At 35.1% G+C, this 27,270-nt stretch overlaps 2 protein-coding genes across 4 annotated transcripts in view; both read left to right on the forward strand.

Moving 5' to 3' along the window:
• The first annotated feature begins 3,275 nt into the window (after positions 1 to 3,275).
• Positions 3,276 to 11,013, forward strand: LOC131948366 (uncharacterized). Of its 3 annotated transcripts, none has more exons than XM_059309964.1 (10): positions 3,276 to 3,350; positions 4,917 to 5,063; positions 5,425 to 5,580; positions 6,304 to 6,420; positions 6,798 to 6,923; positions 7,257 to 7,291; positions 8,914 to 9,058; positions 9,410 to 9,754; positions 9,871 to 9,915; positions 10,828 to 11,013. In XM_059309964.1, exons 2-9 carry the CDS (start codon positions 5,012 to 5,014, stop codon positions 9,894 to 9,896), a joined length of 1,002 nt encoding a protein of 333 aa, XP_059165947.1. In that variant the 5' UTR covers positions 3,276 to 3,350; positions 4,917 to 5,011; the 3' UTR covers positions 9,897 to 9,915; positions 10,828 to 11,013. The 3 variants fall into 3 exon arrangements, with proteins under 3 accessions (XP_059165947.1, XP_059165949.1, XP_059165948.1); XM_059309966.1 differs by having other exon boundaries at positions 3,300 to 3,350; positions 4,988 to 5,063; XM_059309965.1 differs by having other exon boundaries at positions 3,303 to 3,350; positions 4,978 to 5,063.
• A 10,144-nt stretch (positions 11,014 to 21,157) lies between these two features.
• The window catches only part of LOC131948374 (protein timeless homolog), a 40,862-nt gene continuing 34,749 nt past the window's right edge, over positions 21,158 to 27,270 (forward strand). The window contains exons 1-8 of the mRNA XM_059309979.1: positions 21,158 to 21,207; positions 23,443 to 23,534; positions 23,951 to 24,104; positions 24,405 to 24,522; positions 24,655 to 24,717; positions 25,024 to 25,125; positions 25,415 to 25,573; positions 25,744 to 25,808. Of these exons, the coding sequence (XP_059165962.1) occupies positions 23,453 to 23,534; positions 23,951 to 24,104; positions 24,405 to 24,522; positions 24,655 to 24,717; positions 25,024 to 25,125; positions 25,415 to 25,573; positions 25,744 to 25,808 (743 nt within the window). The 5' untranslated portion in view covers positions 21,158 to 21,207; positions 23,443 to 23,452. The remainder of the gene's footprint in view (positions 21,208 to 23,442; positions 23,535 to 23,950; positions 24,105 to 24,404; positions 24,523 to 24,654; positions 24,718 to 25,023; positions 25,126 to 25,414; positions 25,574 to 25,743; positions 25,809 to 27,270) is intronic.

Consider the following 27,270-nt stretch of genomic DNA (forward strand, 5'->3'; position numbering starts at 1 on the left):
TATTGTTTAGCAGACTGTCGGAGCTGGTGAAGGGAAGGCAACACTCTTGGCCAAAATTTTAAGAGAGAAAAAATTAGTATATTGTACTGAATAGATCATTTTTATTGCTTTTTTTCATTACACTTTATTTCTTTGTTCAAACTAAATCTTTCAACTTTTCCGGGCTGTCGCACACACACACACACACACACACACATATATATATATATATATATATATATATATATATATATATATATATATATATATATATATATATATATAAATATATATATATATATATATATATATATATATATATGGGGGCGCCAAGTTGGAAATTCGCCCCGGGCACCGGGAGGGGTCGCTACGCCTCTGGCACAACGAAGAAGGAGTTAAGACGTGGTTGGTTATCAAAGTTAGCAACGTTTACAAATCTGGTCGATGATACTACGTAATCGATACCTTGTAATGTTAAACACCCACACAGTGTGCGGTGGAAACCCCCCCCCCGCCCCCGCCTCACTCCACCCACAATGTGTGGGTGTTTTATATTGAAGAAAATTTCTACAAATCGAACAATACAAGATTTAAAATAATCCAATTTTATGGGTAACGTTTTAATTTCAGTGAATTTTATTACTACGGGTCTCTGTTGTAGCAATAAAAAAAAAGTTAATTTCCATCTATATTTCAATAATTTTGTCTTTCAGCAAGCTGCCCTGTTACTGTTAGACAGCTGTTCACGTGGTGTTTTTGAAGTTTGTGTGTGGGACGATGTATTAGAAGATAATAGAAGAAGCACAGTCTAAACATTTTAGGTAATAAGAAAGTCAACCCCTTTCCATTATATTGTTAGCATGTACACTGGCTAAATCCTTGGGACTTGAAAATAAATTTGAATAAACGTTTAGCAAGGGGAACATGTTTTCTTTATGTTACTACCCCGGCCATGTAAGTAGTTGCTCTTACTTTAGGACAAAGAAACATCTTTGGTTCAGGGGCGTAGCTAGCATGTCGCTAGTCGCCGCTGTTCGGGCTCAATTTTGTGCGCTATAACAGATAGTTATTGAAATATACACCTAAGACGTCAATGAAGAAAGTAAAAAATTAAGTATGCCGATGTTGAGAAAAAATACGCTTTAAATTTATATTTTTTTTTTTTGCCTGCCGACGTAATTATTGCGATCGTTTTTTTTTTAACATTATATTTTTGCTATTAGCAAAAAAATGAAACAATGTTAACTCTTTATTATAATTTTAATAAGTCAAACTAAAGAAAAGCAAATCTATTAAAAAGAATAGCTTTAAAATTAGCACAAGAAAGAAACTCAGGCACCCACTATGAATAACGAGCTTTCCTATCTCTAATATATTCTTGACCGGCTTTGTGAGATATGAAGTTTCGATTTTCGTATATATATATATATATATATATATATATATATATATATATATATATATATATATATATATATATATACTAGCGTACCCGTTCCCCGCGCGTTGCCGCGGGGTTAGAAGAAAGTTTGACGAAATGTATTAGAAGGATTTCACCAACGCGTTACCAATCATATGTTCTTAGACGCGTGACCGTCCTTTCTAAAAGTGAGTTATTTAAATGTAAACAATGCCTGCGCTTGGATCATAAATATCGGGACACGGGTTTATAACACTACCGCATGAAAACATTGAGTGTACATTAATCACTCACCGAAATAATATGGTAGAACACACTTCGGTGACCGCCCATGTGTCAGAGACGTAGAGGGGCGCTCTCAGCCCCCCCCCCCCCCCGATTATACTACCGCATAGGCGAGGCGTATGAACCCTGGGTCCTTAAAACTAACAGGCGCCATCGTGCCAAATAGCATCCTTTTAATAATGATGCAGATTTCGTCATTCGCTAAATTGACACAAATGAACAGGATTTTTTTTTTAACACGTAAACAAATTATTTGACGTGTTTTAAACATCAGTGTGACTGATGCAATATGCTGGCGTTACTAATGGTCTATTATTAGATGCACGATCTCAATTTCTGACAGGATTGTCTAATCATAGATGCTTATTGCATCATTATTGCTTATTACAAAGTGACGAAACTCTACAGTAGGCTCCTTATATTCAAAAAGTTATTTTTTCATCTTTGGCAAGGTGACGAAACTGTACAGAAGGATTTCCTCGCGTTACAAAGTTATTTTTAGAAGCCTGTTTTATTTTTACCGCTGAATATAGTAGTACCCCTTACTCACTATGCAGGACGCTCGATTGACCAAGTGCCAACATAGTCGCTCTAAAACTCTGGGCGCCAAACCGTGTATTGACGAAAGTTGTACCCTATATGGCGCCGCCCATAAGAAACTTTAGTTTTCTTTTTCGCAGAAATATTCTCGGGAGTATTCTCATTTACTCCCTAAAGTTTCATGGCACTCGGATGAACCGCATCCGAGTTTTATTTTTTATATACCGTGTATAGAGAACAAAAATCGCTCCCCCCCCCTGGGGGCGCCGCCCTTGCAATATTAAACAATATTTTTTTGCAGAACCCTACTATTCAGTAATCTAATCATCTCCCCAAAGTTTCATGGTACACGGATAAACGGTGTTAAACCAAAATAGACTTTACTTTTTATAAACCGTATATAGAGAAAAATCTCAGCCTCCCGTGGCGCCGCCCTTGCGAAATTAAAAAAGGATTTTTTTTTTACAGAACCCTTCCCTGAATTGTTCTAATCAACTCCCCCAAAGTCTCATGGCTATCGGATAACGGTGTCAAACCAAAATCGACTTTTATTTTTATATACCGCATATAGAGAAAAATCGCACCCTTCTGTGGCGCCGCCCTTGCGAAATTAAAAATTATTTTTGTACAGAACCCTTCCCTAGAGTGGTATAATAAACTCCCCAAAGTCTCATGGCTATCGAATGAACGATGCCAAACCAAAATCGACTTTTATTTTTATATACCGTATATAGAAAAAAAAACAAATCGCGCCCTGTCGGGGCGCCACCCCTGCGAATTTGAAATATTTTTTTCGCAGAAACCTCCCCAGGAATATTTTCAACAACTTCCCAAAGTTTCACGGCGATGTGATGAGAGGTGTAGTAATGCATAAAAGACCGACAGACAGACAGACAAACAGACAGACAGACACCCAAACATACATTTCCTTTTATATATATAGATATAGGGAGCCGGAACATCAATTTTTTTTCCGCCACTACTTTCTGTATTCAATATTGCGTGGGCTTAAATCAATAATAATATTGTTTATGTTTCTGGATTAATAAAGTAGCGTATAAAACATCGCCCGTGCAATGTTTGAGCTGTACTTCGCTGTGTGAATCCAGTTCATCAGTCGACTCTGGTAAGCCAAGTTTCTTAAGAAATTACGTGTCTTGTTTGTTAAACTTGGTTAGTTGTTAGTTTTGTTTTTTGTTTAAATATTGAAGGAATTTTTGCTTTAAGTTTTAAGAATTTGATTTGTTTTATATACATTAGACATGAAAAAAATGTACATCAATTTGTAAAGACACATTGAGCTAAATCAGGGGTATCCAAACTTTTCAGCCCGAGGGCCGCATTAACAATCAAATATCAGTTCGGGGGCCAGAGTTTTTTTTTCAGACATCTCTTCGGGGTGGCAGAACCCCCCCCCCCCCCCCCACTCCCACCGAAAAAGTCTACCGATCCCCCCCCCCCCCCCCTGCAACGTAATATAATTTATAGATCATATAGAAAATTATATTTTAAAAAAATTATAATAATAATCATGTAAAAATTTCAAGTGTCGCCCCCATAACCCCCCCCCCCCCATCCTCTCCGGAGAAAAAATCTGAAAGAATTACTGTTTGGGGGGCGACAACTAGAGGTCCAAGTTTGTTCTCGAATTGTTCTTCACGTATTTTATTATTGAAAATGTTTTTTCACACAGGTATGTTGTCGCAAAATTTGAAAGGTAATTTGATGCAAAAGTTTTAATATTAGGAATCTCTTCCTTGGAAAAAACCCACCAGCCCTTCTTTGAACTGGTCTCTAAGGAGTTCATTTCCTTGCAGTTCAGTGACCTTCAGATGCAGTTAATCTGGGCAACTGGCCACATTAGCTTAAAATGTGTTTTTTAAACAGTCTCACTTTTTTTGCAAAACCCGATGAGCCCATGTGACCTTATGAAATTCACCATCTTCAACACATGATTCAGTACTTATATTAAGCACACAAAGCTTGCTCATGAATAATACCGTGCTGGAACATTGGTTGCAAAATGTTTTTCTCATTACACATCTGCTTTCGCTTGTCCTACCAAGCCTTTCATTATGCCACTCATGTTTTTTCCTCCATCAACAATCAGGTATCTGAGGTTAGTCCAGTCCAAGTAATAATCAGCATATGTTCTTTTAACTCATTGAATATATCATCTCCGGTAACGACGCTTTACATGTTATGTAGGGAAGCCAGCTCTTGTGTTATGTTCATGTCTTAATCCACACCCATAATAAACACAAGCAGTTGAGATGTGGAACAGCTGTCCAGGGATTCATCCATTGCAAGTGAAAAATTGCAAAACTTGCTTGCATTTTCGCTATTTGAGTCACGATGTTTTCACTTATGTCTGCAACACTTTGGGCAACAGTATTTGCATCCAAAAATATTTTCAAATTGTTTTGAATTTTCTGGGCAATGTTCCTCAGCCAGCTCCAACAAAGATTTTTTTTTTGCGTGAACAAAAATATCTCTGCGGGCCGGATGAGAGGACCTCGTGGGCCGCATCCGGCCCGCGTGACGTAGTTTGGATATCCATGGCGTAGATGAATGTCTAACGTTAATATAAATAATGATTACATAAATACAATTACATATTACATATGCTAATGCGGAAATGTAAAAAATTTAGTCTAAATTACGGATGCTAATAAAATACAATCCTATTAAGATTGAATGTTCCGATCAAGTTAAAATTAACAGTGGTATCTGAGTAATTTTTATGTTGGAAGCAAATTACAGAAAAACAAGTTGCAAGCCAGCGCCATGAAGCTATTTATAACAGTCGTGTTGCTTTTCGGCGTATCTCAGGCACAACGTGAGTATAAATTTTACACTGGTTGTTTACACAGAGTCTACGGTAGAAGAAAGTTGTGAGGTATATTAATACATGACACATTATCATATGTTTTATATAGTTTTAATTCTACCATTATGGGACGGCGTGGTCTAGCGGTAGAGCGCTAGACTACTAACCCTAAAGTCTCGAGTTCAAATCCGAGTTGAAGTCAGTGGAGCGTCCCTCAGTCCACCCAGCAAAAGTGGCGTCTGGGTGTAGTGCTGACCAGATTATCCCTTCATACACCGAGGGCAAGAAACATGAATTCTACTTCATCTTCCCAATGGATCGCTTGTTCTAAAAAGGAAACTTTAATAATTTTTAATACTACCATTTGCAGAGTGTGATGTAGGTTGGACACAACGACCAAATACAAATTTCTGCTACATCTATAAATCAACACCCACAACGTTTAGTTCTGCAATTAATACATGTAGCGTTTCTGACGCTGTACTATCTAACGTTGGTGATCAAGCTGAACAAGACTTTATAGCAGGTAAAAGAAGAAAATACAGTTGTTTTCCTTAAAATATATATTAATGCATCTCTATTTCAATAACTATAAAGAAATGCGTGGTCGCATTTAACCTGTGTTTTAATATATAGTAATTATAGAAAGTCAAGCCGTTATTAAAAGCTATTTAACATAAATAGTTTTGATTCATTATATAGTTAATGGAAAATTATTTTTTTTTGTTCCTTCTATTGCTTATATACAAAGCATGTTATTTCTATTTCTATTTAATACTTTAAAAAATTAAAGACATCGAATAACATAGGTAAAAAGGTTTGTGCTCCACATATACGCACTGAATTGTTTGTAATTACAGAGTATAGTTAATGCTTCATATAGCAATATTATTTTTTTTAATATATGTAACTTAAAATTTTGAAACAAAACTGGTTGATAGAAGCTGTTGAGATTTAGCTCGCTAGTTCCAGCGGAGGATGAAAACACCCGACAGACCGTTGAACTAGATTATTAAATAAGAGCATATACTTAATTTACAATAACAACTTAATTCAAATTTTAATTAACTAATTTTTTTTAACTAATCTCGGGTTAAATTGTATCTTAAGACATTGTTGTGTGTATGTCACAGATAATGATACTGTGACTATGATAACACTATAGCAACACAATTATAGCTCTACATTACTTTATAGAGTTCAGAGAATTTAGATTATTAATAAACAAATTATGTTATTTAAATCAAAGGTCTGATAACTTCACAAACAAGCGATGTATGGATCGGTTTTGCTGATTCTATAAAGCATGAGGGAATTTGGCATTGGTACTTCGAACCCTGTAAAACATATTTAAATTGGGATGAAGGTAAAATGATGCAAGTTACTTCTAAAGTTCCGTTACTGTGTGTGAGCTTGAGTGTGTGTGTGAGTGTGAGTGTGCCTGTAAATGTAAATATAAATGAAAAGTACGTGTTAATATAAATATAAATGAGAATGAGATTGTAATGCGAATGCAATGTGAATGTAAATGTAAATGTGAACGTAAACGTAAAAGTATATATATATATATATATATATATATATATATATATATATATATATAATTGGTCTATGAATATGTTCGTGTGTTTATTTTATTGGCACAATCATATTCGGCTGCTTTAATTCTAAACATGTGTAAAAAATTGTTTTTCGCTATTTGTTTAAGATAAATGGAATCTTGATTTGTCCTTATGTTATCAGGACAACCAAGCTATGGGAACGGTGGCACAGACTGTGCGGTTATGAAAAGTTCCCAAGCTTCATCTTACCGCTGGGACGATACCGCTTGCACCAATCGTAATGCTTATGTTTGCAAGAAATTACTAGGTATGTTTTAACAATCGATAAAGTAATGTCAAGGGGCGGCGTGGCCTAGTGGTAATAAGATAGACTGCGAACTCGAAAGTCACGAGTTCGAATCCGGATTCAAATGAGTAGAAAGTGCAAGAAGCCAGGTTGTTTTTATGGGGTATCTAACTCACGTTATGGAAACAAAAGGCAGCAATAGACCTGACCATATTATACTCTACTTTATCTGCCACATGTAATATTGTGCAAAATTAAATCAATTATGAAAAATAAATTGAAATTAAATTATATGTTTTTCATCGATAATGTGTGTGTCCGCTGTAACTAATATTTGAAATTTTTCTGATCCAGGTGGTGGCTCAGTGTTTGATCTAAACACCAATATGGTAAAATCCAGTTTACATTTTTACATTCTGTTTAATATTATTAAACAAAATGTGCGTTGTTCAAATAAATGCCGATCGTTGATATAAACTTCTTTGAGCGACCAACCACAGTAATTAATTAATTGTTGATTTCTAGGCTCGAGTCGCGTTCAACATTATGAAACACAAGTAAAAGTAAAAAAAATAAAGATACAAATTTAACAAACTGCAATGTACTCACAACATAAGAATTAAATGAGAATTGACTACTTAAAAAGAATTATATTACTTATACACTATCGCAAACATAGAAAATATTAATATCATAACATTTTTAAATTGCCAAAAAATTATACTAAACATTACACACGTGAAAACTACACACACGCATTAACACTGTTATCTCTTGCTTAAATTGTCAACAAAACGTATTTCAGTCTCCAAGTGTTCATTAAATATATTATACTAGGCATTCGCTTAGGTTTTCAAAATCAAAATATATAGTTTAAAACTCGCTCTAGACATATGGTTAAAATAATAGTTTCCAATTTGAAGCTTTACACTATGGATAATTTGAAATTAATGTACACGACAAGTACATCAACCAGAATAATTGTCACAAATTGCATTCCTATCTTTTAACTCAAAAATCTAAAAGGGGGAAGTGTGCTTTAACAAAGGAGGGGGGGGCACAACAGTTTCAGGATGGGGTGGGTGGAATTTGATAAAAGTATATATTTTTTATATAAATTCAATTTCCTTCGGTGTGGAGGAGGGAGGCGATAAATTTCCTTTGGGGTGGGAGAGGGGGGGGGCAAGCCCCCCAGAAGAGATGCCTGGTAGAAACTCTGGTCTAATTCAATCATTTCTAACTTAATAAATAATACTTACACATTCTCTATACAACCTACACCTTGTATATCACCTACTCAGACTGGATATACCTCTACCATAACAATATAAAAAAATTGGGTAAAATTTTCGTAACACATTTATCATTATGGTAAAAAGAAAAAAAAACTATGTTAGTATGTATAACTATTTATTACTTAGGATTCCGCATTGAATATGAAGAAAGAACATGGTTTTTGAAATAAAAATCTCGAGTTCGTTAAACAGGTTAAATCTTCTCTGTTAAACAAGAGTGAGTTATTTAAATTATATTTACTTGATTATTTAATTGGCACGTAAAACCTTTTAATTTCTTACTGGAACAATGAAGAGGTATAGCTTTATTTATTTAGGACTTCGATGACCACAGTGTAATAGATATTATTGGATACTGTGTGATCATTAAACAAACAATGTTCTTTATATATTTAACACATTATGCTGTTAACGAGTGAAATAGAATTCGACACATTTCACTCGGCGAGGTCGAGTCGGTAAAGCGTCTGGTTACTAAACGGAAAAGTCTCGAGTTCAAACCCCCGGGCAAATGAGACATCTCGAAAATCTACTGCCTTGTAGTTTGTTCCTGGAAGGCCACGAAAGCAAATCCAAAAAGAAAAGCAGGCTAAAATAACAAGTTGACACGTAATACTTAGTTGGGTGGGAGGGGATTCCTTCCAACAGTAAACATAAAGAACGAAGAAGAAGTTACATTTTACTTTAAAGTTTATATTGAATGTTCACATCTACAGGAGTGCTTCTTCAACTGCTTTACAAAGTTCCCTAGTGGCACATGTTTGGGTGCAGAATACCTGAATGACACCTGCTTCTATGAAACTATAAAATTTGACCATACATCAAATGGTGTTGACACGTCATACATTGCATGCACGACAGGTGAGCGAAAGCCTTTGAAAACGTTTATTATGCAGAATAAAATCTACCATACATAATGTAAAATTATTGAAACACGCTCATCAATTGCTATAATTTTTAGATAGGCAAATTGAACCCCTTCTCTAACACAGAAAAACAACAACACTAACATAACCAAGCATAACCTACAATGATCGCGTACACTGTTTCCATTTAGTACAACCCATCACTATTTTGATTCGGTTAAAAAGAGACTTGTACGCACAATTTGATTATATCTTAGAAATGATGTAAACATTTATGTGTGTATTTTTAATCGTTGTGGGCGAAATAGTTATTCTGCCATTATTTAAATGAACTATTTAACGGCAGAAATACCCCCACAACCCACCACTGATGGACCATCGACTACAGCCGCAGCAGCAGATACAACAACAACTGCAGCAGTCGATACAACAACAACTGCAGCAGCAGATACAACAACAACTGCAGCAGCAGATACAACAACAACTGCAGCAGCAGATACAACAACAACTGCAGCAGCAGATACAACAACAACTGCAGCAGCAGATACAACAACAACTGCAGCAGCAGATACAACAACTGCACCAGTCGATACAACAACAACAGCAGCAGTCGATACAACAACAACTGCAGCAGCAGATACAACAACAACTGCCGCTACAGATCCACCAACAACAAGGCCTCAAGGCGGAAGTAAGTTAACGAACAACTTATTTTTACAATCACAATTTTGCTAAACGTTTAAAAGTCGTACATGTGAAAAAAACCTGCTGTAATGTTAATATAACTTACGTTTTTATTTATTTTAGGGAAGCATTGCAAGAAACGACAGTGATTGAGTCTTTGAGCCGACAGTAGGTTTACCACAAACAGTGTTTCTTCCAGACTTTTTTCTTCGGAGGGGGCACTTGACATTTTCGAGGGGGGGGGGGGGGTGGTAGACTTTATTAGGGGGGGGGTGGGGGGGGGGGAGCGGACACTGTTAAAAGTATATATTTTCTATATAAATCATATAAATTTCATTTCGTTCGGGGGGGGGGGGCGGTAGAATTCCCCCCCCCCCCCCCCCCCCCCGAAGAGATGCCTGGAAGAAACTCTGACCACAAACGATATTAGATTTAGAGATTTCGCAATTTGATTAACATTTTAGAATATAAATTGCTAAGAACAACAACCCACGTCTTTTTAAATAGTTAAACACAGGGCACGGAGTTTACTAGAACAAAAAGTATAGCCGTTCTTTATGAAATGGAGAGTTAATTAACAGTAAGCTTATTTGAAACATTTTTTTTTCTTTAAGTTTTATATTTAATAAATTAGGCCTACATAAGCTAACCTATTATTTATTTTTCATAGACATCGGACATTGTTTTAATTGCCGTTTATTTTTATATGAACTTTTATTTAATGAATTAATGTTTGTTCTTATGATTTCCAATATCATATAGTCAACAATACCCGATTTGAAACCTGAGTTGCAAAAAATATCGAACATATATGATAAAAAACCAAGAAAATCTGTAGCTTACGAACAGATTTCCGAAAAGGTTCAGAAAATGAAAATTAATACACGAATGGGAATTGGTTTACTGAAACACAAAATGGCACATTGATTACAAAGCCACACGTTATTAAGTGGTTTAGACAGTGATTTGTTGCCTTATTAAATATTCTCTACTCATTTTTAAATGTTGCTCTGTAATATCGTAATATATTGCTAAAATAGCACGAGTGAATGATCATTGTGTTTTAATTAATATTTACAGCTCCGGTAATTGAAGAGCAGATATTCCTCGTTGATCAAGCCATCAATGAAGTGTCGGTGTCATGTTTCTTGCAATTTTCAGCCCAGCTCTGATTTGATAAAAAAAACAACAAAAGAAGAACTTTATAAATTCGATTTTTTCCTCATTTTATTTTACTTACATATCTTAAATAATTTCATTGATAAACACTGAATTTTTAAATTATAAATATTTGAATTTAACCATTTATTTGAAAGTTCAAGCATTTTTTTTTATTTTACTATATACCTCTATCAATAAAGTTTTGTTCAATACAGTTTCCTTCAAATAGACTTACTCAATAAAGTTTTCAAAAGTTCAAAGTTTGATTATTTATTTATTCATTCATTTATTTATTCAATTACGGTAATAATAGTAAGCACGGAGGCCTTTTTTCACATTGGCAGTTTTAAAATAAACAAATAAAAGCAACAATTTAATAACAGCATTTAATAAACCGGGAGTGATCTCCCTTAAACTTTCTCGAATATTCTTATATAAAATAACAGGGGATGGGAACTCGGGCTATAGACATGATTTTTAATCCATTTAAATACTTAAAGTTTTAAAAATAGAATAAAATCTCGTTGACAAATTAATTGCACACTAACTGAACGCCAAATAAAAAAGCGCATAATAGTGCGCAATATTATTAGTACTTTTAAAATTTACATTAGTTTTTTGAGAAATCGGAAGTAGCGTAAACTACTACTTCCGGTCAACGGAAATTACTCAAAATTTAACAGAAGGTAGAGAATTAGATCTTTTACTTACATGTGAAATTTCATTTATCTATCTGAAATAGTACTCAAGTTATAGGCTTTTGAAAAATTCAAAGTAGGAAAAGTACCACTTCCGGTTATCGGAAATCGCTCAAAAGTTGATACGGATCTGCGATTTTGATAAAATACTTATATATGAAATTTCATCAACCTAGCTGTAACGGTACTCAAGTTATCGTGTTTACACACGGACAGACAGACAGACAGATACACAGACAAACACACAGACATACGGACAAGATTGCAAAATTATGTTTTTCCGTATCAGTGAGGTGTAAAACGTCGAGATTTGTAAAAATCTCGATTTTTTTTTTGCACGATTACAAGACTTTCTCTATACTTCGTATATACGAGGAAGTAATAAACCGGGAGTGATCTCCCCTAAACTTTCTCGAATATTCTTATATAAAATAACAGGGGATGGGAACTCGGGCTATAGACATGATTTTTAATCCATTTTAAATACTTAAAGTTTTAAAAATAGAATAAAATCTCGTAGACAAATTAATTGCACACCAAGTGAACGCGAATAAAAAAGCGCATAATAGTGCGCAATATTATTAGTACTTTTAAAATTTACATTAGTTTTTTGAGAAATCGGAAGTAGCGTAAATAAGTACTTCCGGTCAACGAAAAATTCTCAAAATTTGACAGAAGGTAGAGAATTAGATCTTTTACTTACATATCAAATTTCATTTATCTATCTGAAATAGTACTCAAGTTATAGGCTTTTGAAAAATTCAAAGTAGAAAAAGTACCACTTCCGGTTATCCGAAATCGCTCAAAAGTTGATACGGATCTACGATTTTGATAAAATACTTATATATGAAATTTCATCAACCTAGCTGTAACGGTACTCAAGTTATCGTGTTTACACACGGACACACACACACACAGACACACAGACATACGGACAGAATCGCAAAGCCCAGTTTTTCAGACTGGAATACGCATAAAACCTTTTAATTTTGATAAATCTGGATTTATAATTTTTGCCCGATTAAAATAAGTCCTCTATACTTCGGATGTGATGAAGGACTGAGGTGTAATACGGTGAAAATAGTTAAAATTTCAAGTGATTTTTGTGCACGATTACAATACTTTCTCTATACTTCGTATATACGAGAAAGTAAAAAAGCAATAGCATAGTAAGGACATAGCAGTAACATAGCACTAAATAAACCGGTAGTGATCTCCCCTAAACTTTCTCGAATATTCTTATATAAAACAACAGGGGATGGTAACTGGGGATATAGTTATGATTTTTAATCCATTTTAAATACTAAAACTTTTAAAAATAGAATAGAATCTCATAAAAAAAACATTGCGCACCAAGCAAACGCCGAATAAAAACGCGTATAATAGTGCGCAATATTATTAGTACTTTATAAATTTACATGCGTTTTTTGAGAAATCGGAAGTAGCGTAAATTACTACTTCCAGTCAACGGAAATTACTCAAAATTTAACAGAAGGTAGAGAATTAGATCTTTTACTTACATGTGAAATTTCATTTATCTATCTGAAATAGTACTCAAGTTATAGGCTTTTGAAAAATTCAAAGTAGGAAAAGTACCACTTCCGGTTATCGGAAATCGCTCAAAAGTTGATACGGATCTACGATTTTGATAAAATACGTATATATGAAATTTCATCAACCTAGCTGTAACGGTACTCAAGTTATCGTGTTTACACACGGACAGACACACACACGGACAGACACACACACACACAGACATACGGACAAGATTGCAAAATTATGTTTTTCCGTATCAGTGAGGTGTAAAACGTCGAGATTTGTAAAAATCTCGATTTTTTTTTTTTGCACGATTACAATACTTTCTCTATACTACGTATATACGAGAAAGTAAAATGTGGAATAAAGAAATAATATTACATAGGCCAAGATGAGATAAATAAGAATATAATAGATAAATGAGAAATGTTTCAATGAGTCAGTTAGAGGGGTCATTAAATAATTGTTGTTTTAGTTTAGTTTTGAATATATTTTCAGATTTAGATTCTAGATAGTTTTATTTTATTAGAAAGATTGTTACAAAATTAGAACCAGAGTAGGCGAAGCTATGTTTTTGGAAAAAAATTGTATATGGGATTGGTAAATTAAGACGACGATTTAAAAGAAAAAAGGTCTGATAAGTAAGAGGGGGCTATTTCGTGGAATATTTTATATAAAAAAATTGCATTAGTATATATAATCTTTTTATTTAATGGAAGTATATTAGTTGTAATAAAAGAATCAAGGCTACTAGACAAGCCACTAACCAGTTTTATAGCCCTTTTTTGTAGTGATAGTAGAGGACGCTGCTTAGTTATAAAGCTGCCGCTCACACTGCAGAAGCATAATCCAACCTAGATTGAATAAAAGCTTCATAAAAAACCAGCCTGCTCCTATATTCCAGAAAGTTCTTTATCGTTGCTAGTTGAAAAGTTGTCTTTAATAGGGACATTTTTAGAAGATGGATATGACCGTAACAAGTGAGGTTGTGATCTATAATCAATCCTGGGCACTTGTAACTGTTAACCTGTTCAATGTTTGTATTGTCTATAGTAATGCGTAATGATGTGGAACGAAGACGAAGGCGTTTCTGATGAGTCGTTATAATCATTGACTTGGTTTTATCGGGGTGAAGTTTCATTTTGTTAAATTTTGTCCAAGTAGCAAGCTGATTGGTACATGTTTGAAGTTTGTAACTAAGTGAGTCAGCACTGTCTGCAAAGACATGTAAAGAAGTATCATCAGCGAACATCTCGCACTAACCAGCGTCAATGTGTAATGGAAGATCATTAATGTATAATGAAATAAACCGGGAGTGATCTCCCCTAAACTTTCTCGAATATTCTTATATAAATTCGAATATAGACATGATTTTTAATAACTTAAACTTTCAAAAATAGAATAGAATCTCATAGAAAAAAAATTGCACACCAAGCAAACACACAAAAAAATGTTCATAATAGTGCGCAATATTATTAGTACTTTATAAATTTACATGCGTTTTTTGAGAAATCGGAAATAGCGTAAATTAGTACTTCTTCCGGTCAACGGAAATTGATCAAAATTTGACAGAAGGTAGAGAATTAGATCTTTTACTTACATGTGAAATTTCATTTATCTAATTGAAATAGTACTCCAGTTATAGGCTTTTGAAAAATTCAAAGTAGAAAAAGTACCACTTCCGGTTATCGGAAATCGCTCAAAAGTTGATACGGATCTGCGATTTTGATAAAATACTTATATATGAAATTTCATCAACCTAGCTGTAACGGTACTCAAGTTATCGTGTTTACACACGGACAGACAGACAGACAGATACACAGACAGACACACAGACATACGGACAAGATTGCAAAATTATGTTTTTCCGTATCAGTGAGGTGTAAAACGTCGAGATTTGTAAAAATCTCGATTTTTTTTTTTGCACGATTACAAGACTTTCTCTATACTTCGTATATACGAGGAAGTAAAAAAGCAATAGCATAGTAAGGACATAGCAGTAACATAGCACTAAATAAACCGGTAGTGATCTCCCCTAAACTTTCTCGAATATTCTTATATAAAACAACAGGGGATGGTAACTGGGGATATAGTTATGATTTTTAATCCATTTTAAATACTAAAACTTTTAAAAATAGAATAGAATCTCATAAAAAAACATTGCGCACCAAGCAAACGCCGAATAAAAACGCGTATAATAGTGCGCAATATTATTAGTACTTTATAAATTTACATGCGTTTTTTGAGAAATCGGAAGTAGCGTAAATTACTACTTCCAGTCAACGGAAATTACTCAAAATTTAACAGAAGGTAGAGAATTAGATCTTTTACTTACATGTGAAATTTCATTTATCTATCTGAAATAGTACTCAAGTTATAGGCTTTTGAAAAATTCAAAGTAGGAAAAGTACCACTTCCGGTTATCGGAAATCGCTCAAAAGTTGATACGGATCTACGATTTTGATAAAATACTTATATATGAAATTTCATCAACCTAGCTGTAACGGTACTCAAGTTATCGTGTTTACACACGGACAGACACACACACGGACAGACACACACACACACACAGACATACGGACAAGATTGCAAAATTATGTTTTCCGTATCAGTGAGGTGTAAAACGTCGAGATTTGTAAAAATCTCGATTTTTTTTTTGCACGATTACAATACTTTCTCTATACTACGTATATACGAGAAAGTAAAATGTGGAATAAAGAAATAATATTACATAGGCCAAGATGAGATAAATAAGAATATAATAGATAAATGAGAAATGTTTCAATGAGTCAGTTAGAGGGGTCATTAAATAATTGTTGTTTTAGTTTAGTTTTGAATATATTTTCAGATTTAGATTCTAGATAGTTTTATTTTATTAGAAAGATTGTTACAAAATTAGAACCAGAGTAGGCGAAGCTATGTTTTTGGAAAAAAATTGTATATGGGATTGGTAAATTAAGACGACGATTTAAAAGAAAAAAGGTCTGATAAGTAAGAGGGGGCTATTTCGTGGAATATTTTATATAAAAAAATTGCATTAGTATATATAATCTTTTTATTTAATGGAAGTATATTAGTTGTAATAAAAGAATCAAGGCTACTAGACAAGCCACTAACCAGTTTTATAGCCCTTTTTGTAGTGATAGTAGAGGACGCTGCTTAGTTATAAAGCTGCCGCTCACACTGCAGAAGCATAATCCAACCTAGATTGAATAAAAGCTTCATAAAAAACCAGCCTGCTCCTATATTCCAGAAAGTTCTTTATCGTTGCTAGTTGAAAAGTTGTCTTTAATAGGGACATTTTTAGAAGATGGATATGACCGTAACAAGTGAGGTTGTGATCTATAATCAATCCTGGGCACTTGTAACTGTTAACCTGTTCAATGTTTGTATTGTCTATAGTAATGCGTAATGATGTGGAACGAAGACGAAGGCGTTTCTGATGAGTCGTTATAATCATTGACTTGGTTTTATCGGGGTGAAGTTTCATTTTGTTAAATTTTGTCCAAGTAGCAAGCTGATTGGTACATGTTTGAAGTTTGTAACTAAGTGAGTCAGCACTGTCTGCAAAGACATGTAAAGAAGTATCATCAGCGAACATCTCGCACTAACCAGCGTCAATGTGTAATGGAAGATCATTAATGTATAATGAAATAAACCGGGAGTGATCTCCCCTAAACTTTCTCGAATATTCTTATATAAATTCGAATATAGACATGATTTTTAATAACTTAAACTTTCAAAAATAGAATAGAATCTCATAGAAAAAAAATTGCACACCAAGCAAACACACAAAAAAATGTTCATAATAGTGCGCAATATTATTAGTACTTTATAAATTTACATGCGTTTTTTGAGAAATCGGAAATAGCGTAAATTAGTACTTCTTCCGGTCAACGGAAATTGATCAAAATTTGACAGAAGGTAGAGAATTAGATCTTTTACTTACATGTGAAATTTCATTTATCTAACTGAAATAGTACTCCAGTTATAGGCTTTTGAAAAATTCAAAGTAGAAAAAGTACCACTCCCGGTTATCGGAAATCGCTCAAAAGTTGATACGGATCTACGATTTTGATAAAATACTTATATATAAAATTTCAGCAACCTAGCTGTAACGGTACTCAAGTAATCGTGTTTACACACACAGAGACACACAGACAGACACACAGACATACGGACAAGATTGCAAAATTATGTTTTTCCGTATCAGTGAGATGTAAAACGTCGAGATTTGTAAAAATCTCGATTTTTTTTTTTTTTGCACGATTACAAAACTTTCTCTATACTTCGTATATGCGAGAAAGTAAAAAGTAAAGGCCCTAAGATTGAGCCCTGGGGAACCCCTATATTAACATATTTCTGTGAAGAGATGGTATTAAGGTGAAACACGCATTGAGATCTGTTAGATAAAAAGGAGTGAAGTAACCTAAATGTAAATTCGTGGAATTTGTAAGGAAATAGTTTTTTAAGAAGTATGCTGTGATCAATAGAATCAAAGGCTTTTTCTGAAATCGACAAACAGCGTGCCACCAATTAGGTTTTTGTTAATATTTTCAAGCCAGTTTTCATTCATTTTAATCAAAGCAGTGTTACTAGAGTGAAACTTTCTAAACCCAGACTGATTACTATGGAAAAGCTTATGCCTTTCTAGGTAGTTTGACATGCATTCGTTTATATGTATTTCTAGTGTCTTGGAGAGGGAAGAAAGTATAGAAATTGGCCTGTAGTTATTAGCATCATGGATGTTACCTTTTTGTGTAGTGGTATAACCTTAGCATGCTTAAAATGTTTCGGGTAATATTGCTTGGCAATACAGAGGTTATAGATAAAGGTTAAAACTTCAGAGATTATTGGAGCTGAAATCTTCAATACTTTATTAGAGATTTCATCAAACGAAGTTGTTGTAGACGATTTAAGAGATCTTAGGCTAACATAAACTTCATGAACAGTGAGAAGCGGAATTATCAGCTCTGCCCTACCACGGTGAGCAGAATTACAGAAATGTGTAAGCTCCTCACCGATTGTGTAATCAGTATATGTGTTGAGCGCTACAGATGCTATAAAATGATTGTTGAAGTCATCAGCAGATACCTGGCAATGTCCTGCTGTATCGCATGTGCGTTTTTTTTTTCTAATTATTTAATTTATGGCATTCCAGATAGATTTTAAATTAGGTTTGCCTGACAGCTACTTATTAAAATACTCTTTCTTCGACCTACGCACGAGCAGTTTGACATATTTTCGTTGCTTACAAAGTAGAAGAATAGATGATATTATCTATATAACTGTATTGACTGTTTATATATATATATATATATATATATATATATATATATATATATATATATATATATATATATATATATATATATATATATATATATATATATACATTAACGTGTATATTTGTTACTTTGTTTATCTGTTTGTTTGTTTTTTACGCTTTACAAAACCATTCATCATGAGCCTTTGGGGGCGTTATTGTGTGCAATACAGAAATGATCTGCTATAGAAAAATGTAAATCTCGGAAAGGTTGCACGCCAGTGGTACAGAGGCGTAGCTAGGGGAAGGCGGGTGGGGCGGCCGCCCCGGGCGCCGACCCAAATGGGGCGCCAAAATGGGTAGGACCAACATGAATAACTATATATAGCCTGTATATAAATGGAAGGGGGGGGGGCGAAAAATTGATAGTTCGCCCGCGGCGCCGGAATGTGTCGCTACGCCTCTGCAGTGGTAGTGTGCGATTAGTTCTCCATCGGCTATGTTAGCACATGGGGTACGTTGAAAAAAACGTCATGCACAGTGGGCGGGGAAAGTACTTGAATCAAAAGTCATTCTGCATTTGCGGCGTTGAGTAGACGACTGGATGGTCGATTGGACCAAGCTCACTTGTCTTTCCCGTGAGCGATATGGCGCTTACATTCGTTTTAAAGAACGCTCTACACATGATACCGTAGGTTTCCACAACTTAATCAGCCAGGGGCATTCTCTTGCGGATTTACTGAAAACATTTAGAAACGTCGTCAGATGCGGGGGGGGGGGGTGTACACACATGTCCCTGGGCGCCGACCTTAGGGGGCGTGAAAATTGGTTGGAAAAATAAATCGAAAATTTGAGGGTGGGGGGGGGCAAATCGAAAGTTTGTCCCCGGGCGCCGGAAATGGGTCGCTACGCCTCTGAACGTCTTTAATGCATGACGTTAATAAAAATATTGATGCTGATGATCTTTGCAATGAGCTTCATGTAGTAGCCTCCTATGCATATTTCACCATCAGTTGTCCTTCTCTATATAGTACAACCAAAGTCGGAAGATTGTGTGCCAAATGCTGTTTATTTCCTTGAGAATACTATTAAAACTTCCAGTGTCCACGGACAGTGGAGAGTGCAGTTTTTTTTATATTTTAATTAATTACAAAGGCGGAATTACTATACCGCCAGACCCCGCAATCCAACTAAAACTAAAAGATATTTTTTGCACCTTGAAAGACTAGTATTTTTGTGAAAACTAAAAACAAATCGACTGCAGCAGAGGCGTAGCGAGGGGGGGGGGGGTGCGGGGGTGCGGACCGCACCGGGTGACACCATTTAAGGGGGGTGACACCAAGGCAAAAAATAGCAAAGTATATAGAGAAAAACTTGAGGGGGGGGGGTGCAAATCGAAAGTTTGAGGGGGGAGGGATGCAAATCGAAAACTTGAGGAGGGGGGGGGGGTGCAAATCGAAAGTTTGAGGGGGGGGGGGGTGCAAATCGAAAATTTGAAAGTTTGTCCCCGGGGGAAGGGTCGCTACGCCTCTGGGGGGTGACACCATTAAGTGCCGCACCGGGTAACACCCGACCTCGCTACGCCACTGGACAGCAGCAGTGATTGTTCTACTATGACTGGATACACAGTCTCTTGTTAAGAAAAATGGCGAAGGGCCGGGATGCTGTGAACAAATGGACAATGGGCGAGAGGGACCGGCAGTGGCGCAAAAATTTTAATAAAATGTTCAACACATGCAACGTAGTTAGTTATTAATGCTATGTTTAAACTAGAGCATGATATTAAAAGATAACTTATTTTAGTTAACATATATTAAGTTTAACAAGCATATTTAACGAAAGTTTCTGCAGGGAATACATACATCAGTGCAATCTTAGCAACCAGGGTAAAAACGGTTAAATTTCAAGGTATCAAGGAGTGCAAGCACGTACAAATCTTGGCTATATCCTGGCGTAAGCTTGTCTCGTGTTTCGCCAAGATAACGACATTGGGCCAATCTTGGCTTCACATATTGTGTTAACTGGAACAGTAACGAACACTCACTGTTGCGTAGAGAAAAAAAAAGCAACATAGTTGTAATATGATAAATAGGCAAACCTTTAAACCACTTCCATGACACTATTCATAATTTTCGGCGGGCATAGATGAGATATTTTAAAACTAACTGGATTATGTCAGACCAGAAATGAGATTGGGTCTATCTCTTAGTGATTTTTTGTCTTACGAAGGATATACTTCTGCTATGAAATAGGTTAAATTGTTTAATTTAATATTTTGTGAGGCAATCTACTAATAGAAAAAAAAATGCTGTGGGGTGGGGGAGGGTTGTTTAATAAGTTTTGCCTAGGGCGCCAAATAACCTATATTTTCTAGGCCTGTACATTATAATTTATGGGCCTGTATGATCCCACGGCGCACGCATAAAAGCAGGTCTAAATCTGTAACTTTAAAAAAATATATTATTAGTTGAATTTTAATTTTCCGCCCTTAACATTGTTTAACTCCGAATGATGCTCTAGCTAGATCTAAATCTAGGATTTGTTGAGTTACGACCGTGATAAAAAATGGATCTGAGCTCTTTAAACAGATCTATACACTATACAGGACAAATTACGAGTATTTAAAAAAAAAGAATATAAATCCAACTCTTAAAGCCAAACTACTAAATTTAGTGAAATTTAAATTGAAAAGCGAAATATTGCGAATTTTAGTGATGATGACCCGGAACTATATCACATTGACCTTATTTTTGCGCCAAACATAACAAGGCTAATTTTTTTGCGAAATAACTAAAACAGGTAACATGATAATTGATACATTTAATATAGATCTAGATCTAGTTTTATATATAGGGCTACTTATACTGCAATATGATAGATCTACATAACATCGATTTATAATTCAGTAGTTAGTAGGTTGTAATTTAAATCTACTTCTAGAATCTAAATCTAGATCTAGAATCTAGATCTAGATCTCTAGATCTACTCAAATAGACAAATATGAAATAGTGAAATACTCATTCTACTGAAATCTACTGTAACTGTGTACTCAAGTGTACTGTAGTCTAGACTCTAGCGGCCCGCTCTCTAGCCGCAGCGTAACACGAACAACACTTATTAACAGTGCCTAACAATAACACACGACACAAACACACATACACTATGATGACTATACTTGACTATACAGTACTATACACCTAGATTCTAGTACTAGTCAGTAGTAGTAAGTACTAAGTAGGCTACTAGATCTAGCACACAAAAGTACACTTCACTACAGACTGTACAGTCTCTACTCTCTACACTACTAGATCTACTAGTACTACACTTACTACAGTAACCCGGGCAGTTACTAGATTCTAGATTAGATCTACTACTTCATAGTAAGTTCATAGTTAGTAGTTAGTACTCAATCTAGATCTAAATCTAGAGAAGATTTAAAGATTATCATTTGACTCAAATAGACTGACATTAGTTAGGCCTACTAATGCTAGTCTAGCTAGAATCTACTTTTAACTTTGGCCAATGCTAGCCGGAATAAGATACACATGCGACACGCATGCGCAATGGAGAGAAACTATGACTTGCCTTCGCGGCGATGTTTTCGATGGTACTGCGTAACTGCGCATGCGTGTGTTGACAACCGCAAAACCCTAACAGTAACACCGACCCTAACCCTATCCCTAATCCTACCCCTAACCCTCATTCTAACCCTAGCCATAGGTCACTGCGCATGTGCAGAGCTATCTTTTGCCGACTAAGTGGAGATGTTGGGGAGAAAAATCTTCTTCCGAGTAGTCACTTCGTTTAACTTTACTAGTATAGTAGTGTAGTATTACTACAGTATTAGGTCTAGAATCTAGAAGTATTTGTTAGGCTAGCGCTAGAGTCTAAGTCTAATATAAATAAAGTAGACTTATACTTATAGGCAAGGCTTTTATAATATTTATTAACGAGCCGGCCCGCGGCATAACATACGCCGCTATTTAGTTGTTGTTTTTTCTACTTTTTAGTTATTCAAAATTTGTGAATTTGACAGTACCAACGCTGCCACTGAAAATATTTCTTTAAAACACTATACGTAGCTCGTTAAGGACCATAACCCCCCCCCCTTTCCTTCCCCCCCCCCCCCCTACGTTTAAAATTGTTGGCTCTGCTTGTAAACATTAAGAGTGAACACAGCTCACTAAAACCATGTAGGGGTGGGGAGGTAGGGAGCGCGTTTACAGCTTGTTTTCTAGGCGCGTTTGCAGCTTGTTTTCTAGCGGCTCCCAGAAGAGAATTATATATATAGATTATTTAGTTTATTATAGTTTATAGGGGAGAATGTTTATACACTATACAGGTCCTAATAGCCCCGGCCGGCATTAAATAAAACTTCGCCTGGATACCTCTAGCTTCCAACAAGCAATAGTTCTCTCGTTTGGAATGCAATTCTCGCTCACATGTGATGAATTTAATGCAACAGATATTTTATTATGCCTATAAATTTTAAAATATTTAAAACTAAGCCTGGACAAAGCTTTGTGTACATTTTTTAACACAGCACAATTGTTTAAAAACTGATACATGAATGAAACTTTGAAAGATTTTTGTAACTTTCAAAACATAAATCCTCCTCAAAAATGTGAAATAATTACATAAATTTAATTTAAGTACTTAATTTCACATTAATAGTCGTGGACGATTTTACGTACCTAAAATGACAGAGATTACCAGTCATTCTTACTAGCTAGTACTAGATTCTAGATCTACTACTATGACTACTGGTATTGCTTACTACTTAGTACTTACTGCTACTACTAACTAGGATTCTACTAGATCTACACTAGTAACTAGTTACTTAATACTTACTTCTAGAACCTAGTGCTATACTACTACAACTAGTACTAATGATAGTGTTTTAATAAGTAAAGTAAGTCAGGTCGACATATAGTGTGTCTTTAAGAAGTCAAACAGCAGTAGCCTATTCTTCAGAAATTAATTTACATTTGTTGCCAATCTAAAATCATGTAATTTTTTGCATTAATAATTTAGGAGTACAACTATGGATGTAGAACTTCAAGCAACATGCAGTGCCCTGGGTTACACAGAGGGAAAGGAGTATGTAAAAGAACCTGATTGCTTAGGTAGATTCTGTTTTTCATTCTTTTGTTGGAAGCTACTCATTTTTTTTTCTACACTGTAGTCCATAGTAATATAGGTTATGGTTTAATTATTTATTACAACTGAGAAGTCATATATTTTATTTTTGTTGTTTTTTCTTATGATGTGTGATTCAGTATAATAAATTGACAGTTTAATTATTAATTGTATTAATAGATTTTTTCCTTTATGTGAGTGCATTAAAGTTACCATATTGAAATTCACCGTCCATTGGGCAGACGAAGTAGAGTTCACCTGTTTCTATGACCTTGGCCTTTACTTTCCCTATCTTACAAAGTCAAACATAAGCCCAGGATCCGAACTTGAGACTTTCCAGTTAATAGTCGGACGCTCTACCTTTTGCAATAAAATCACAATGCACTTATATTTATTTTTTCAGAAACTGTTAAAGATTTGATCAGGTTTTTGAGACGTGACACGGATATCTGTGACATTCGTCGACAGCTTGGCCATGCACAGATAGTTCAGAATGATCTTATACCATTGGTGAAGTTTTACCACAAGGATAAAGCCCTATTTGAGACAGTTATCAAGTGAGTTGTTAATCACATAACATCTCTTCTAAGAGTTTCTTTTCTTTTTTGAAGGAAAACAATGTGTGAATAGCTATATCTGTAGGTATAGAGGCAAAAAATTTGCATTGTTTTATGTACATTTATCTTGTGCTTGTCTATGCTGTAATTTATTTTTGAAGGTTTATTTAACAGTTGATCAGTTTTGTTTTGTTATTGCTAAAAATACTTGTATACTGTATATACCCAATTTATTTTTAATAGACTGCTTTTAAACTGGTTTAGGAATGGTTCAATTAAACCAAATTCTGTTTTCAATAGATTGCTTGTAAACCTGACGCAGCCTGTAGTCACATGCTGGAACAATCAGATTCCAGATGAAAAAACTTTGAGGAACTACTGCCTTGAAGTTGAGAGTTATCTGCAGGACTACAAAGAGGTATGTCTTAGCTAATTAGTCTTTGATTAATTAATAGTTCTGATTATTTGTTTCATTCTCATTTATCAACAGTTGTTGTTTACAAGCTGAATTGATCGATTCTATTTTTGGTGTTTTTGATGTTTGTTTCAGGCATTTATTGATGAGGATTTTTTTAATGTGCTGTCAGAGAAGATCATGGAGATTCTCAAACTGGTAGGCCTATGTGACAGATGATACTAGTAAAATTAAATCCCATAGATTAGTAATTCTAACAGTAAAATTTGTTTTTCTTTTATTTTGTTAATTGATTAAAAGTAAAAAAAAGTAAAGTTCCCTTTCAAACCTGACGGTCTATGGAGCAAGTGAAGTAGAGTTCACTTGTTTCTGTGACCTTGTTTCTGTTGATTGATTAATATCACTTATCATTGGGTTAATGGGATTAAGTTTTTTTTTTATCTTTTTCGTTTTATTAATTTATGCTTATTCAATAATTCGTGTATTATAAATTTTACAACTTAGGACTGGGATGAACTGCGTGAAGAGGATAAGTTACAGCTGGAGAGATTGTTCATTCTTATCCGCAATATTCTTCTGATTCCAGCAGACCCTTCAAGAGAGCAGGTTAGATTGAATTCATGTTGAGTATTCATTTAGGGCTGGGTAGGCTCAATACACTTAACACACCCAAATGATAGGTAGATATCCCACTAACTTTACAGCCACCTTTGACTGGCACTATCACAGGGTGACTTTAACAAATAAATTTTGGACTTTTTTAGGACGTTTATTTATTTTGGTCTATTGGGTATTGAAGTAAGTTTCCATATGCTGCAAAAATAAATTAGAAATTTTAACTTAAAATGTTTCATTTTATTTGAGACGTTAATCAGGTTATGATTTTAACATACAGCGTACAGAAGATGATGCAAGCACACATGATCAAATACTCTGGACAATGCACACCAGTGGTGTTGAGGATTTGATCCTGTTTGTTGCCAGCTCGGAAAGGGAGAGAAGCATGCTCTGTATGCATGTCTTAGAGATTATCTCTCTTATGTTCAAGGAGCAGGTTAGATCAAGCCACTTTCTTTTTTAATATAATCTGATTGACTCTTACTGTAGGCCCTAGTTTATTTTTTCTGATATTATGATTGCAGGGTTGAACAAAGCAATTAAAAAAAAATTCCATTCTGATAGATTTTTACTGTAGTTAATATGATATTATTATGATCATTTTAGGAAGCTGCAACACTTGCTTCTGCTGGGGTCGAAAGGTCAACAACAGAAAAAATTAAAGATCAAAAGTGAGTTTTAGTCAGATATTTAAAATCTTTTCAAATACTTGGGAGCTTGGAGTTGAGGCGACTGCTCACCAACAAATTCTATATATAGATAATCACATAAGGTCTTATTCTAACATCCTGTAGAGGGGTTAGAGGCAGGTATTGTTAACATAGTAGCAATGTAAGTAAAGTTCCCTTTCAAACTTGACCGTCTATAGGACAAGTGAAATAGAGTTCACTTGTTTCTGTGACCTCTGCATATGAAGAGATAGTGTGGTCAGCACTATGCCCATCCGCTTTTACTTTCCCTAACGTGAGTTAGGTACCCATCAGAGTTGGGTGGGCTCAGCGATGGTCTACTGACTTGAATCTGGATTTGAACACGAGACTTACAGGCTAGCAGTCCAGCTCTCTACCGCTAGACTACTCCGTTCCCAGTGTCGATGTAGACATGAAGTATTATTTCATTGACTAAGGTTGACATAGACATGTAATTTAGTCTCATACAAGACCAAGCAGTTTAACAGTCAGATGGATTTGAGCCCATCATTTTATAAAGGCACCAAACACCTTTGCCTGTACAAGTTACAATAGTGGTCTGCAAGGAACGTTCCATTTTTTGTGAAACTAACTGGCTGAAGTGTTGACCCTTCAGGCCTGACACACAAAAGGTGAAGGTATTTGTGTGCCATGTGCAGGGATGTGACTTTTCCGAATTTTAGCGGAAATCCGATTTTTCCGTTTCAGTTGCGATTTTCCTCCGCTGATTTAATTTTCGCCGAATTTTTCCGCCGAGTTTCAATTTTTGTCGATTTTTTACGAAGTTTTAAAAATTAGGAAAAAAAAACGGAAATGTCTTCTACGGAAAGGGCCGACATGCTCATTCCACTTATTCGTATTTAAATTTAAATCTACAACTACTGTACTTTGGTCAAACGGACACGCGAATATGCGCATTTCTTTTCGATTGGTTGATTGCGCTAGGTCTGACGGTGCTAGATCAAGATTAAATGTAGATTAAGATTCGGAATTTCGGCGGACTTTAGAATTTTTCAAAGCACACTTTTTTAGGCCAAATTTCCGCTGATATTTTCAGTTAACTATTTATAAAAAACACGGAAAAGGTAATCTAAAATAATGCAGTTATTCAATTAAAACTTACATCTCTTAAGCCTGGTAATCTAGCTATCGATATAGCCTAATTTACCTATCGGTATTTTAACCCGCCTAAATCTAGAGTTTCTCTCTGATTCTATTTTTTATTTCGCAATCTCAAATTAATATTGAAATCCTTGCAAAAGTTGACTATAAGGACTAGACTAACCTGCCCCACCTCGTAGCAACGGTGGCTCTTGTGACCTCACCTTGACCCCAAGTACGTTTTCGGTACTGCTTGTGGAAAAAAATGACGTCACAGTCAATTTCAAATAGCTTTTCCTGCAATACGTATGCTGCGTAGGCCTACAGATTTAAAAAAAAAATA

This window comes from Physella acuta, unplaced genomic scaffold, assembly GCF_028476545.2.
Source record: "Physella acuta isolate Inbredline_101_S28 unplaced genomic scaffold, ASM2847654v3 ptg000642l, whole genome shotgun sequence".
In the NCBI taxonomy this organism is placed as follows: Eukaryota; Metazoa; Mollusca; class Gastropoda; family Physidae; genus Physella; species Physella acuta.